Source organism: Labeo rohita, chromosome 11 (assembly GCF_022985175.1).
Source record: "Labeo rohita strain BAU-BD-2019 chromosome 11, IGBB_LRoh.1.0, whole genome shotgun sequence".
NCBI lineage: Eukaryota > Metazoa > Chordata > Actinopteri > Cypriniformes > Cyprinidae > Labeo > Labeo rohita.
The window spans coordinates 25782501-25799063 of NC_066879.1; the positions used below are offsets into that span (position 1 = coordinate 25782501).

General features: G+C 34.9%; 1 protein-coding gene across 2 annotated transcripts in view; it reads right to left on the bottom strand.

Moving 5' to 3' along the window:
* Positions 1-157: 157 nt before the first annotated feature.
* The window catches only part of inavab (innate immunity activator b), a 28139-nt gene continuing 11733 nt past the window's right edge, over positions 158-16563 (bottom strand). Inside the window, exons 2-10 of one of the 2 annotated variants that reach the window (XM_051122619.1) lie at positions 14471-14585; positions 12542-12675; positions 11076-11198; positions 10710-10941; positions 10524-10571; positions 9216-9504; positions 8758-8916; positions 6438-7194; positions 158-1763 (exon numbers count right to left, since the gene is read on the bottom strand). In XM_051122619.1, coding sequence (XP_050978576.1) covers positions 1695-1763; positions 6438-7194; positions 8758-8916; positions 9216-9504; positions 10524-10571; positions 10710-10941; positions 11076-11198; positions 12542-12675; positions 14471-14525 — 1866 coding nt within the window. In that variant the 5' untranslated portion in view covers positions 14526-14585 and the 3' untranslated portion in view covers positions 158-1694. The remainder of the gene's footprint in view (positions 1764-6437; positions 7195-8757; positions 8917-9215; positions 9505-10523; positions 10572-10709; positions 10942-11075; positions 11199-12541; positions 12676-14470; positions 14586-16563) is intronic. The other variant, XM_051122618.1, reaches the window with a different exon arrangement.

A 16563-nucleotide genomic window follows, 5' to 3' on the forward strand; every position in this document is an offset into this window, starting at 1 on the left:
TTACCAAGATCCTGCTATTTTCTATTGAAATAATAATATTTAAAATATCAGTAGGCTTAATATATTTATAAAAGCATCATTTATTGGGCACTTTCAATTGGGAGGTGGCTGTCCCGAACCCCAACTCTCAAATTTCAACGTATGACAATGATATTGAAATTATTTTTTGTATTTTTTCCATTGTTGTTTTTAAAAGTATCTTTCTGACTCTTCACGTTCAAAAAAAAATATTTATATTTTCTTTGTAAATTATAAAACTTTATGTAAAAAAGTGCATGTTCATGTCAGTACCAAAACAGTGTATGTTTTAAGTCCATTGGCTAAGACTGATTTTAACTACACCCCTACATTTATGATCAGAAAATATTCCTGAGTCCCTACATGATTCAGGAGGTAAATGTGTTCAAAAGTCTGACAAATCTGTGTGCAACTTTAAGGAACGTCAAAACCGAACACTTTTTCCATTAAGCACACTTTTTTGGGGAGTTATTCCATAACATTTCGTTTTTATATGTGTACAGCTGTTCAGAACTGTGCTAACCATGTGCTGATTAGCATCTTTGAGCTAGCTTCAAAAGTAACTAAAATTGTCACTACCGAAACATTTGTGACCAAAACATGTCATCATTATTTTCGTAGTGACAAAGGGAACACAAAATCCTTTATTTGGGGGAAATAAACAAAATTTTAGTACAGTTATGCAAATTTTTAAAATTTTAGTATGTTTTAGTATGCAAATTAAAATTCTGTAATGTGATGTGGTCACTACCACAGCATTACTGTCACTACCAAAAATGTGCAGTCACGACCGAAACATGGGATGTTTTGTCAAAAATAATGTATACTGAAATATCAAATGAGATGTTATGATAGTTTTTGGAACGTATATTCAGACTAATGAATCCTTAACTTTGAAATCAGTATGACCAACTTTTTGTCTTTTACAAGAAAAATTGGATTCAAAATACAACAGATTTCATAAATAACATTGTTAAAAATGTAATTTACCTCTGAAAAAATGTTAGTAAAATAGCAAAATAATATATTTACAATGTAAATATAAGCAAAATCTTAATAGATCAATATAACCCTTCTTATTAAATTATATATTACTGTGTTTTGGTAGTGACAAGTTTAGGGAAAGGACAAATATTTCAAAATTTTCTGAAAGTACAATATGAGAATTAACTGCACAATTACTAGAAATGTGTACCTTGGATATTATACAGATATTATACAGAAAAAGACATTTTCAACTCTTCAACTTTGGACAAATTCTGTGGAATGGCCCATATACAAAAGTCACTGTATTAACTAATCAGAATAAACACTGATTACATCATATATCAACAAACAGAATCTTTATTCATATAACTTTATTTTTTTTTATCTTAGTATCAACACACTAACCAAACAACATAACGCTTAGTAGCAAATTAGATTTCATTTCATCATATAAAAAAATCAATAAGTAAGTTAATCTATAAAAACATCTATAAAACATTTTTTAAAATTGTCTTTCACAGTAAAACTCTCAGACATTTTGAGACCAGGCATTTCATAGAAAGTGATGACTGTCTTGACATACCCCTAGATATTTTAGTTCGATGTTACAAAAAAACTCTACACTTTAATCCATCAGCTCAATAAATTATCGAATAAATAGGACTGTCGTCAGAAGGGAGTCCATGGTTTCACACCTGGCTGGCGACCTCTGAGTCATCCTCATACAACCGGTCTGGAGTCCTCAGAACGACCCGTTTCTAAAGGAGCAAAGCAAAAAGAAAAGAGGTCAGTCCATAGGAAAATCTGTTTGCATTGGTTTAACATTCTAGTAACCCTTAACTACATGTAGACTCATGAGTGACTGCACATTCAGCAACTCTATAGTGTTGTCTGAAGGTGTGTCATAAATCAGGCCTGGGTTACACAACAGCTGGGTCTTAAATCAGAGCTCAGTGTATTCTTACAACCAGAAAGAGTGTTATTGAATGATTTTAGATTGTATGCACAGATTTTTTATCCCAAAAGAATTACAGAACGAGAGATCAAAGTGTCTTTCATTACGCTAAATGTTTCTCAAATAATAAGATAATTGAGTAGTACTCCTCAAGACAAGCCCAGCTGCCTTTGCATTCGCAACACACGACTCTGTAAATCTTTGCATGACATGATATGAAGCAAATGTGCGTCTCGGGAAGTGCTGATGTTCCCACATATAATCTAAATACCTTAGACCGAATGACTAAACCAACCAACCAAATCATCTAAAAAGTTTGTGGTTTTGAATTCCTGTGATTTCTGTAAAATTTCAAAATGAGTGAATATGTCATTGAACAACCCAAGTTCCTCGTTTTACTCGTATCCCGAAGGCATTCATATTTCAACTTAAATATATTCAGCAGGGAATGTTCAATCATTTGTTACGTGACTTGTTGCTACAAGTGCACTGCATTCTCTAGGTGTCTGATTGCACATTTATGACTGTAGTGTAAATCACCTGACTCCCACCCAAATAACACGGGCACCCTCATTCTTATTTGAGAAACAGTTTGTGTTTGGGATTGATTTAAATCAGTAGTTCTCAAATGGCGTGTCGCAAATCAGAAATATGTTCTGATAGGGTCATCAGTTGGGGGGAAACAATCGTGTCTGAATATGCCTACTTCCATACTATAAAAACAGTATTCTGAAGTGCTTTACTAGCACTCCAATTAGTAATGGATTAAAGTGAACAGCATTAGGTCTTTGGGATTTATCCTTCTGACATCTTAACAAAGGACTTTAGTTTGGTGAATGACACCACAGCATATGCTCAGGTTTACCGGTGTATTCTCATCACCTTATGTACGATTAAATTCAACGCCGAGGACCAGGATAAAAGAAGTTAACACAGAAACCTATCGGTTTCAGCTAGGAACATGCCAGCTATTAAAATGTTGCTTGAGGAGATAGTAAAGTCGGTATAGAGGTGCATTGGCTAAACAACTTATCTGGCTTTCTCTAGAGAAATAAAGGAGCTAATGGGCCGGGCCGCTATCACGGTTTCCTTCCGTCCAATCAAGCTTTTGTCCCTGAGGAATGGAATGCTCACCTACATATCAAGTTCACACAGTGAGCTTGAATGGGAATGAACAGCAGAACAACCTTGACTGCATGTTTTCCCACTAGATTGTTGTGTTAATGGGAAAGTTCATGACCGTGAAGAATGGGGAAAGCTTTGAGTGGAATGAAAACCTTTGTGTGACAATCCAAATATACTCAAAGTAAGCAAATGATCCATCTGATGAAGTATTTGTTGCATTTGGAGCAGAGTATGTGAGTGGAATGAAGTGTGTAATCGCACACTTTTTCGCTATTGTAATTGAACCCAGTTAACAATCTACTGTAAAGTTCTTCTAAAATGTATATTTTAATATTATTATATATTAAGGATTAGTTTGCTCCTGAATTAAAATTTCCTGATTTATTCAGCCCAGTGTCATCCAAGATGTTCATGTCTTTCTTTCTTCGGTTGAAAAGAAATTAAGGTTTTGAGGAAAAACTTCCAGGATTTTTCTCCATATAGTGGACTTCAATGGGGATCAATGGGTTGAATTACAGTTTCAGTGGTCTTATCTAGTGAAACAACCATTGTCTAAAAAAACCCCAAAAAAAACGATATACTTTTTAACCACAAATCGTGTGGCACTAGCTCTGCGACGTGTTTATGACTTCACACACATTATATAATCAAGTTAATCACGTGTGATTAGTTAGGGTAGGCGAAAAACTCCACCTCCAACTTTAAAAGTGTTAATTTTGACAGCAAATTTTGATTTAGTCTTAGTCATAGTCTTTTGACAAGTCTTCTGCCATTTGTTTTAGTCATATTTTAGTCAACTAAATAGCATAAGAGTAAATTTACAGTAAGCAGGTATATTTATTTATATAAATTCATATAGATGAATCTTTATTAGTGCTACTAAAGTGATTCAGTCAAGAGCAGTTAGTGATTTTCTGTCTTTCTTTTGTTGCTTGATTAATATTAAAGGTTACTCCACCCTAAAATGAACATTTTGTCATTAAAGGAGTCCACTTCAACGATCAGTTATTTTCATAAAAAGAATACAAATTATATACTTTTTAATGTCAAACGCTCATCTTGTCTTGCTCTCCCTGAACTCTGTGTATTCTGGCTCAAGACAGTTAGGGTATGTTGAAAAACTCCAACTTCAAAATAGTCCTATATCGCTGTTTTACCTTTTTTGTTAAGGGTGTTTGATCTTCTTTGCATGTTCACTTTGATGTAGGATGATTTTGAAATGATTTTTAAAGTTGAGGGAGAAAATACAATCAGAGCTTAAAAAGTATATAAATTGTATTTTTTTAATGAAAATAACCTATTGTTTCGCTAGATAAGACCCTTCTGCCTCGACTGGGATTGTTTACATCCGCATTTGGGATCGTTTGAAGCCGCATTTAAACTGGAAAGTTCAGTTTTGGAAGGTCAAACTTAGTCCATTATATGAAGAAAAATCCTGAAATGTTTTCCTCAAAAAACATAATTTCCTTACAACTGAAGAAAGAAAGACATGAACATCTTGGATGACAAGGGAGTACATTATCTGTAAATTGTTGTTCTGGAAGTGGACTTCTCCCTTAATCACTACCCCCATGTCGTTCCAAACCCGTAAAAAAGCTCTGTTCATCTTCGGAACACAATTTAAGATATTTTGGATGAAAACCAGAAGGTTTTTGACTGTCCCACTGACTACCAAGTAAATAACACTGTCAAGGCCCAGAAAAGTATGAAAGACATCGTCAAAATAGTCCGTCTGCCATCAGTGGTTCAACCATAATTTTACAAAGCTACAAGAATATTTTTTTTATGCAAAGAAAACAAAAATAACTTTATTCAACAATCTGTTTCCTCCGCGTCACCGTAATGCCATTTTGGAGAGTATCTGAATGCACGGATACATGTATTGATATGTGTCAGATATTCTCCCAACTGTTTACGTTCATCTATGATGGTCCCTCCCTAACAATTTTGTCTTGTTTTCATTCGCTGACGAAAATGTCCATAAATTTTGTCAGTTTTTGTCATTCAAAATGATTTTTATTTTGTTATCGTCTCGGTTTCGAGTTTCGATGGTGAAAAAAATGTTGTTGATGAAAATTATGATGAAAATGATTTGTCAACTAAATTAACACTGCTTCAAAAATTCCCAACATTGTTGTTTTAACTTTTTTTGTAACGGGAGTTTAACTTTCTTTGCACGTTCACTTTGTACTCTGTGGGTCGGCACTTCTGCCTACGTCACATGTGACCTTTCCAACACGGTAACGTAACGTGTGAAGTCGAAAACGCACATTGCAGAGCTAGTGCAAGATGAGCATTTGTGGTTAAAAAGTATATACATTTTTATTTTTTTAAGAAAATGACCAATCGTTCTGTTGAACAAAACCTTTATTCCTCGGTTGGAATCGTGTAGAGCCCTTTGAAGCTGCATTGAAACTGAAATTTGGACCTTCAACCCACTATAGTCCACTATATAGAGAAAAATCCTGGAATGTTTTCCTTGAAAACCTTAATTTCTTTTCAACTGAAGAAGAAAGACATGAACATCTTGGATAACATGGGAATGAGTAAATTATCAGGAAATTTTAATTCTGATTGAACTAATCCTTTACAGGCAGGGACACACCAAGCCGGTTCTATGAACTCCAATGACATCCCTGGAAAGCCCAATTTTAAAATTCCCTGATATTTCAAGTTTATACATGACTGTGGGAAACCTGAGAAGACTACCTGAGAGGAGAGAGTGACATGTTATCCATCATTAGGTTTTATTTCCTTATTTCCTCATGTGTGACAGAGGATCTTATCATTTTCTTGATTTTGTATTTATTTACTTATTTTTGAACACAGTGAATCAGTAGTCATTCATACTTTGTCATTAATTTATTTTACATATAATTTATACATGTATGTGTGTGTATTTATATATAATATTGAAGCTATTGAACAGTAGTGTGCAGTGATTTACAGCATTGTGTTCTAATGTCACTGGGCAACCATAAACAACAAAAAGACAATTATGATTTGTGTTTGGTTTGCTATTGTGCCATTCCCTACACTAATTCCAATCAAAAGCTCTTTCATAGCTGAACACCACACCTAGATCCAGTAGTGATCTCACTTTGACACAGCAAGAACGTCAAGCGCACCTTTCCCTGTTCCTTAGGCAGGCCTGGGCAGTGCGTAACTGATCTGCCCTTTCTGGAAATTCCTCTCCCAACAGACTGATACTTGACAGAAAGGCGATACAGCTCTATTCTATCTCATAAAGAGCCAAGATAGTTACGTATTTGGAGATTTTTTCCTTTCTCTTTGCAGGTCAATAAATTTTCCGCACATTTATTCTGAGTGACTGTGAGGAACGAGTATTTACCTGCTGTTCCTGGAAACGGTGGTGCTGGGAAAGCGAAAGCGGGGACTCTTGCCCAGGCACATTTCGGATGCGGAGCGCGCCCTGCCTGTTCCGGTCCAGCGAGTGCGGTCGAGGCGGTCTGAGTTGGTTGCGCTGGTGCCATGATTTGAGCTCCTCCGACACTACCTGCCGTGGCAGGCCTCTGCTAGGATGGTGTGGATACTCTCTCAGCGAAGGAGCCCGTGACAGTTTAACATGGGTGGGTAACAACCTGCAACTTCGCTGCTGTGGAGGCAAAGCCTCGCCGTAGTAGTACTCATAGTGACCATTAGAAGAATAAACAGGCGACGGGGCCTGGTGGCTTATGTATGCCCTTCCGCTGTCCATTTCCAAGGGGTGACCCCATCCGTCCTCCACGTACCCTCTGGAAAAACTCAGTGAGGACTGGTACTGAGGGTTCTTGTAGAAGTGGGTAGGAGAGCATCTTTGTGGTACATGGCTGTCATTAAAGCTGGCATATTGATATCCGTAGTGGGGTTGGTGGGGCCATGGAAGTTCCCCAGGATGCTCCTGGCAGGGCGAGCTGGTGTAGGACTGCACGGAGTGCTCTGAGTTGCTGTCCTCAGAACTGGAGTAGTACAAAGGGTTTCCAAGATTTAGACTCATAGGAGAGTAATCTGATGGTGTCACTGCAAACTCTGTCAACCGTCTCCTGGGGCCCCTCGAGCGCCCACGTTCCCGCTCGGGATCATACGGGTTGGGTTCAGTGTTGGGAACTCTGTTATGAAGAGAAATTAATAGAGTTGTCAAGATTTGAGATGGCCATAATATCCATAAAACACATGTTATCTGAAGTATACACTATTGCTCAAAAGTTAGGGGTCAGTATGATTTATCTTTCTTTTTTTTTTTTTTTTTAAGAAATTAATTGCAATACATTGATCAAAAGTGACAGTAAAGGCCTTTGTAATATTACAAATTGCAATAAATGTTGTTATTTTTATTCATCAAAGAATTCTGAAAAAGAAATGTATAACAGTTTCCAAAAAAAACATTAATCAGCACAACTGTTTTTAACATTTCCACCAAATCAAAATATCAGAATGATTTCTGAAGGGCCATGTGACACTGAAGACTAATGGCTGATAAAAATTCAGCTTTGGCATCACAGAAAGTAACATTTGAATATATATTAAAACTGTTCAAACAAGTTTTTTTTTAAACTGCAGTGACATATTACCATATTACTGTTTTTACTACACTACCAGTCAAAAGTTTTTGAACAGTAAGATTTTTAATGTTTTTAAAGAAGACTCTTCTGCTCACCAAGTCTGCATTTATTTGATCCAAAGAACAGCAAAAACAGTAAAATTTGAAAATATTTTTACTATTTAAAATAACTGTTTGAATTTGAATATATATTAAAATGTAATTTATTCCTGTGATTTCAAAGCTGAATTTTTAGCATGGTTACTCCAGTCACATGAGCCTTCAGAAATCATTGTAATATTTGGATTTGCTGCTCTAAAAACATTTATTATTATTATTATAATGCTGAAAACAGCTGAGAATTTTCTCAGGTTTCTTGGATAAATAGAAAGTTCAGAAGAACAGCATTTATTTTAAACATAAACCATTTGTTTATGTTTTATCATCACTTTTGATCAATTTAAAGCATTCTTGCTAAATAAAAGTATTAATTTCTATAATTTCAATAAATATACTCACTCCAAGCTTTTGAATGGTATAGTGTATAATGTTACAAAAGCTTTTTATTTCAGATAAATGCTGATCTTTGGATTTTTCTGTTTATCAAAGAATCATGAAAAAGATGTACTCAACTATTTTAAATATTGCTAATAATTAAAAATGTTTCTTGAACAGCAAATCGGCATATTAGAATGATTTCTGAAGGATCATGTGACACTGAAGACTGGAGTAATGATGCTGAAAATGTAGCTTTGATCACAGGAATGAATTACATTTTAAAATATATTCAAACAGAAAGCAGTTATTTTTAATAGTAAAAATATTTCACAATATTACTGCTTTTGCTGCATTTTGGATCGAATAAATACAGACTTTGTGACCAGAAGAGACTTCTTTAAAAATTTTTAAAAATCTTACTGTGCAAAAACTTTTGACTGGTAGTGTATATTTTGATCATAAAATGCAGCGAATTATATATGAAATAAATAAGGCTTGTACTTCTATAAAATATATTTTTTGTAAAATAAATAAGGGTTTATACTCCTGCTTTTACTCTATTTCTGATTAAATTTAATGCAGCCTTAGTAAGCATAAGAGTTGCTTTCAAAAACATAAAAAATTGAGATCAAACCTAAGAGAGTGTATCCTGCGCAGGTGCATCTCTGGAGTCGAGGGTGCACTGCAGGACTGTGTGTGTTTCAGGGCAGCATGGGTGGGTATCTGCAGAGGTATCCCGGCCTCCGCGAGACAAACCTCCAGAGGAGGCAGCGTAGGGGTAACAGCAGGACTACTACATGTGGAAAAACAAAAAGACTTCCTTTTACCATTATGAAGACAAAAACAGTACAGCTGTAGTTTTCTTATGACGTACTCTGCTGACAACAATGCATGTGTTCCATCAATCAACTTTGAGATGTTTGGCTTAATAGCCATTACAAAAAAGGAGGTGTGGTCATACCCACCCCAAAAATTACTATGTGATGTTTTAATGACCAGGTGAGTCAAAATTGCTTTACAAAGGTCATGGATGACACACTTTTGACATTTAACAACTGGTTAAATGTAAAGAATTAAAAAGGATATATGTACCTGGATTTGATGCTACTAGATTTTTTCTTTTTCTGATAGGGCTGATCCAAACTACTCTCCATCCAGGGAGAGTTTTGAATGGGGGCAGGGTCAGTCTCTAAGTCCGGACTCTGGCATGTGGGCAAATCCTCTAGGGATTGTGGGGGGGTTTGACGAACAATGGGCTCCAGGGGCCGGTAGGAGGGGACTATAGGTGTATAAGGAGGGGGATGAGAGTTAGTTAGAGGTGGAGGGTGAAGGTCTACAGCAGGAGCAGGCGGCTCTGAAGAAAGCTGGGAAGACAATTCCTCTGAAATATGAAGGAGAGAGAGATTATTTAAATGAACAAGGGTTATTGACAAAAAAACATGAATACTACATTAAGAAAATGAAACAAAATAAAAAAATAATGAAACACAGTCCTGCAGCACATCCTCCACTCCAGAGATGCATATATACATACATACACAACAAGTCAAAAGTTTTTGAACACTAATATTTTTAATGTTTTTGAAGAAGTCTCTTTTGCTCACCAAGCATGCATTTATTTGATCCAAAGTACAGGAAAAACAGTAACATTTTGAAATATTTTTGCTAATTAAAATGCCTGTTTTATATCTGAATATATTTTAAAATGTAATTTATTCATGTGATTTCAAAGCTCAATTTTTAGCATCATTACTCCAGTTATATAATGCTTCAAAAATAATTCTAACATTCTGATTTGCTGCTCAAAAAACATTTATTATTATCATTACATTGAAAAGAGCTGAGTAGAATTTTTTCAGGTTTCTTTGATGAATAGAAAGTTCAGAAGAACAGCATTTATCTTAAACAGAAATCTTTTGTATTGTTATAAACTTTATACTTTAACTTAAATATAAACTTTTAATCAATTTAAAGCATCCTTGCTAAAAAAAAGTATTAATTTCCATAATTTCTTATCTTTATATTAATCAAAAAATCCTGAAACAAAAATGTACTCAACCATTTTAAATATTGATAATAAAAATATTATTAAAACATGTTTCTTGAGCAGCAAATCAGCATATTAAAATGATTTCTGAGGATCATGTGACACTGAAGACTGGAGTAATGATGCTGAAAATGTAGCTTTGATCACAGGAATAAATTACATTTAAAAATATATTCAAATTGAAAGCAGTTATTTTAAATAGTAAAAATATTTTACAATATTGCTGCTTTTAAAAAAAAAAAAAAACATTAAAAATTTTACTGTTCAAAAACTTTTGACTGGTAGTGTATATATATATATATATATATATATATATATATAACATATTCTGCACAAATATGGTTTTCACATACCCTCATCCAGCACTGCTGAGTCTGACAATGAGCTATCATCTGAAGTACCTATGAAGTAAAAACATAGATAAAATAAGAACAACATGATCTTTGATAACCGAGCTGATAACTCCTTACATAGTGGAGTAAAGTGCAAAGAAAACCCCCACAAAAATGTAAAAGTGTGCGTTCGAATAAACCACTCACATCCTCTCTGTGCGATCATGCCAGGGCGTGGTGAGGATCGGCCATGTTCCAGTCGCAGCCTGAACACAGCTTCCTGTAGCTCTTTGAGTTTCCTTTCCTCCCGCTGGTACTGCTGTAGACGACTCCTCTTCACTGCTTTGCTGAGATGTTCCTCCTGGCACAGTCTCTGGGCCGCCACGTATATCTGCTGCTGAAGAGCCAGATCAGCCTCCACAGAGCTCAGCTCAGAGTTCTGTGTAGCACATTCATCAGATTTAGACTTATATAAACTTGATGGGTACATTTGATGTCTGCAGACTTGGAAACAGCTGATTGTAATCCAGATCTTTCAGTGAATATAGATCAAGTGTCAGTTCAGATGTTTACCTCAGTTCTGTGTAGGATACTTGGCTCATCTAATTTAAAAGCAGCTCCGATGCGCCGGCGAATTTGAGGGGGCTTCTCTCCAGGTAACAGGGGATAGTCTGAGGACAAATGTCCTGTGAGTTCCTGATGAAGAAGACGGAATTGATCAGGAATGCAACAATATTAAACTTCCACCACTTGGCCACTATTGGCAGATATTAAAATGCTATATATTATTTTACTACACTATTAAAATTCTATACTACTTTTTTAAAATGATATAAGTAAATCTGAAAAATGCATATTCATTTTGAGATTTGCTAAAGACTGCATTTAACAATATTATTAATATTAAATAAATTACATTTTAAAATATATTCAAATAGAAAACAGTTATTTTAAATAGCAAAAAATTGTTTTGCTGTACTTTGGATCAAATAAATGCAAGCTTGGTGAGCAGAAAAGACTTCTTTAAAAAACATTAAAAATCTTACTGTTCAAAAACTTTTGACTGGTAGTGTATATCCAAAATAACTGATACTGAATCTAATCGAATTGCAAACTTCTAAATCAGAATTTAATCAAATCATGCAATTTGTGTCAAAACACAGCCCTTATTGTTAAATTTAATTATTAAAGCTTCTAAAGATTAACTTTAATGCATGACAAATGTAATATGAAAATCGAGGAAATGAGCAACACAATTAAATACACAATAAAAATTATGAATATCAGCTGTTCTTCAAGACTGGTTTTTAACTTTTTGTGGCAGTCAAGACGATTTGTAATTTGTCATTGTAATTTGTACGTATACAGTAATTATGCTAATAAATCAATTAAGTAAAACTGAAAAAAGAGTTACAGGCATGTTATCACGAACAGGCTTTTAACTAGAATTCCTGTTTCTCTGGTATGAAACCTTTCAGCGAGTCGGGACAAGTTACAGCTTTCAACCGCTACATTATGCAAGCCTGTTGTTGAAAGATTTAGTTCTTGCTCAAGATGTACCAAGAGCCCTACCTGCCAACCTAAACGAGCCATCTATCTTCTCCTTCGCCAACATATGGTTAGATACAATTCTCTTTGAGACAAAAACCTCAAGCCCACAGATCTTTAAAAAGCCACAATAGAGGCCCTTCAAAAACAGATGATACACACACTGTTGACTTCAGACTTATTGTGACATAAAGGTGTCATCAGACACTGAAGAACACCTGGACAAGCCACAGCACGTGAAACCAACAGGAAACAATGATGCATTTCTGTGACTTCTTATCTAAAGGACTAATACTGCACAAAGCCTCAGGGTCTGCAGATGATGAACCCTTGGTTGATTTGCGTTTGATAAGCCTTCGGAAGAAGTTTTTTGGCCGGAAAATTTTAAAAAAAACTTGATGGTATCAGTGAGCAGTGGAAGTCCTCTTTAATTCCCTTATCTTTCTTCGGGAGAGTTTTAGTGGAACAGTGAGTGTTGAACGGTGACTTACGGCCTCTCTGATGCAGAGTTTCTTGAGTTCTAGTAAGCACATCTTCAGCCTGTCCTCCAGAGCTTGCTGCTTGAGTTTCATGACCCGAGTGTGAGTATTCACATCCTTCATTACTGTGGTGGGGCTGTCAGGCCCTGCAACACATAAAACACACCCTGATAAGGAGCAGCTTCAAAACAATGACAGAAAATCAGCAATTATATACAGAATTAGTTTTTGTTTCAACATGAGTACAGTCAGTATAGATGATATATACTACCAGTCAAAAGTTTTTGAACCGTAAGATTTTTACTGTTTTTTAAAGAAGTCTCTTCTGCTCACAAAGCCTGTATTTATTTGATTTAAGGTATAGCAAAAACAGTAAAATTTTGAAATATTTTTACTCTTTAAAATAACTGCTTTCTATTTGAATATATTTTAAAATGTAATTTATTCCTGTGACCAAATCTAAATTTTCAGCATGATCCTTCAGAAATCATTCTAATATGTTGATTTGCTGTTCAAGAAACATTTTTATTACAATTATTATCAATATTTACATTTTTATGATTCTTTGATAAATAGAAAGAAATAAATTTATCTGAAATAAAAAGCTTTTGTAACATTAAACACTATACTATTCAAAAGCTTGGAGTCAGTATTTTTTTTTTTTTTGGAAAGAAATTATAAAAATTAATACTTTTATTTAGCAAGGATGAAAAGTGACTACTGCTACTGCTGTTTTCAAGTTAATACTAATAATAGTTTTTTGAGCAGCAAATCAGAATATTAAAATTATTTTTGAAGGATCATGTGACTGGAGTAATGATGCTAAAAATTCAGCTTTGAAATCACAGGAGTAAATTACATTTTAAAATATATTTAAATAGTAAGCAGTTACTTTAAAAAGTATAAATATTTAAAAGTGTTACTGTTTTTGCTGTACTTTTGGATCAAATAAATGCAGGCTTGGTGAGCAGAAGAGACTTCTTTAAAAAATGTTAAAAATCTTACAGTTCAAAAACTTTTGACTGGTAGTGTAACTCTAAATGTTGTCTCTAAATCGTAACCGAATTACGATATCTAAAAAAAAAAAATTCTAAAGATACCAATTTAGGATCGGCATTTGAGCGAGGGCATATCTCAAACCTGGTGTAGACTTTCAGGAAACAAATGTTCATCAACAACTCTGATATGATCAAAAATGAAAACGAAGGCAATGACTGGTGGTTTCAGTCAATGAAACCGGCTAAATGAGTGACAACAAAGGATTTATTTTTTCTGTATCCGGGGACTGGAAGCAAATGCCTCTGGCACGTCTAGAGAGCTTATCTACTGAATTCTTGAACATACATTTTCAATCAATCATGCGACTGCGCACAAAGAGATAACTGAGCAAAGACAAGAAAAAGAAACTTATGAATGCACAGAAAAACAATGTGATTACTAGGTCTACATTATGTCCCTTTGTAAGAAACGGACTGAGTTGTTCCAGTTCAAAAGGGCTTTTCAAAAACCTGGTAAAGCGTTGCTTCCGATTCAACCGTTACACCATTACAAGTGTAATTTACATAATTTTCCTTTTCAGAATCGAAAACGTGTCATATGATCTTTCAGAAATCAATTAATTTAAGTTGTGCTGCTTAATATTCTGTGGAATTTGTAATGCATTTTTATTCCAGGCATTAGAAAAAAAAACGTACTGACTTCAAACTTTTGAAGGATAGTGTATACATGTGTATTACAAATATAATTTTATTTATGTGTTATGATTTAAGAGCATTTCAGACAATTTTAGGATTTATTCTTGAAGTACAGAAATAAAGTCATACAGGTTTAGAACAACATGAGGGTGAGTAAATGATGACAGAATTGTCACCATCCCTTTAAGCTCACAGCCACATGCTATGTAATACCGCATACAATGTGACTGTAAGATGATGAACCTACCAGAATGCAGAATCACCCCACTGTCAGTATCACTGATCTCCTCTTTTCCTTCCATGACGGCTGGTCAAGTGGTCTTCGAAGTGAAAGCCTCGGTTATCTCTTACTTCACGAGTTCCTAAAAAGTAAATACTAATTTTATCACACTCACCAGAGACTAATTTAGTTGTTCAAGTCAAAGTGAATAAAAACTCATCTCGTGAAACCACTCAGCCCCTCGGACGTGATGGGTCTCCTGACCCAGAGCCGCAGGGGTCAGAGTGGATTCCAGGAGACAATAGTTTTCACAGTCCCTCTAAAAATCACAGTCTAACTACGCCTCTCGGCTATGCGCCGTCAGCAGGAGCTCAGGGTGAGCTTTATCTAAGAGGCCATTCAAGTAAGTATTCTTCCTTTAAACATCCATCTGTATCTGAAAAAATGTCCATTTCCAGGAGGAACAAGGCTGTGCTGTGCTTAGATTACAACACTGGAATGCTCCCAACAGAAGAGGTTAATGAAGAGGGCTGCTATGCCTCATTGCACTCATTTGTAATTAATTAACCTCGATTCTTTTACAACAGTTTCTCGCACTACTTACAGTTATCAGGAATTGTGATTAGCTACAAACTGGTTTTCACATCACCTACATTTACATAACATTATACATAGAAAATGCTTTTATTTCTATATACATTTTTATACTTGTAGTAACCTAATAGTAACCTAAAATGGCAACATTTAGGAATTTACAACTGAATTAACTATATATATGTGACCCTGGACCACAAAACCAGTCATAAGTAGCACAATTTTTTTCGTTCTTTCTTCAGTCGTAAAGAAATTGTGTTTTGAGGGAAACATTTCAGGATTTTTCTTTATATAATGGACTGATATGGTGTCCCGAGTTTGAAGTTCCAAAATGCAGTTTAAATGCGGCTTCAAACGATCTCAAATGAGATCGAAGAAAGACATGAACATCTTGGATGACAAGGGGGTCATTACATTATCTGTAAATTGTTGTTCTGGAAGTGGACTTCTCCTTTAAGTAAAGATCATGTTCCATGAAGATATTTTGTAAACTTCCTACTGTAAATATATATAAACTTAATTTTTGATTAGTAAAATTAACTGATTTGTATACAAACGCTTAAATTACACTCAATGAAGTTTTTATAATAATATGGTTACAATTACATAATTATACTTCTACTCCAATTAGTGTTTTTTTTATGTTTCTGTCATAAAAACTTGATGGATTTATTCTAACATATATCAAACACTGAAGCACAGTAAAACGTACAACAAATATGTTATAAGAATATCCTTCCGCAGTTAAAACACAACATAAGACAAGATACGGATTTCTGTAAGTTGTACTCTTTCTTTTAACATACCTTCGGATGTTCATTCATGTTTACTAAGGCACTCTTAAACTAAGGCACTACAGCAATCTGTTACTCCACATTAAACAGTGCCAAAACGGCATTTCTGGTTTGAATACTGTAATAAAACAACAGATTTTGAAATCTGTTACTTTGTTTCTTGTCTAAAGTAACAGTGCACAAAGCTTATTGCGATTTATTGGATGCAAGGTGTGCCATAATGTTCTGTTCATTACCTGAAAACAGGCCAGACTAACGGACTCTTGAGATTTAATAATGAGAATCAATTAAACTCAACAAATCAATATTTTTTTTAGCCAGCCCTAATATATATTCTCTGTATAGTCAAGAACAACTCATATATAGATCTCTGTGGTATTTCCCAACATTATGTGTCACAGTGCCAAAGTCCAGACCGCTTCCAGCTTATGACACACATGTTCTGCGGTGTATGACTGTGACAAATCCAAGAGTCTCACTGGCTTCCTGTCAGTATGTCAAAATGTTATTCAACGTGTTATTCTACGTCACTATGACAATTTCCTGAGTAAGCTGTGAATATCTACAGTTGGGACAATGATTAACAGATGTCAGTTATTCTGTCTATAATTGGTCAGCTGTCGGATCACTGCCAGCGCATTACAGCTGTGAGTTTATTACTTCGAAACTGCAGAACTCCAACATGCTCTCTAATTAGTCACTAATAGTGCAATCGGGTCAGTCATTATCGAT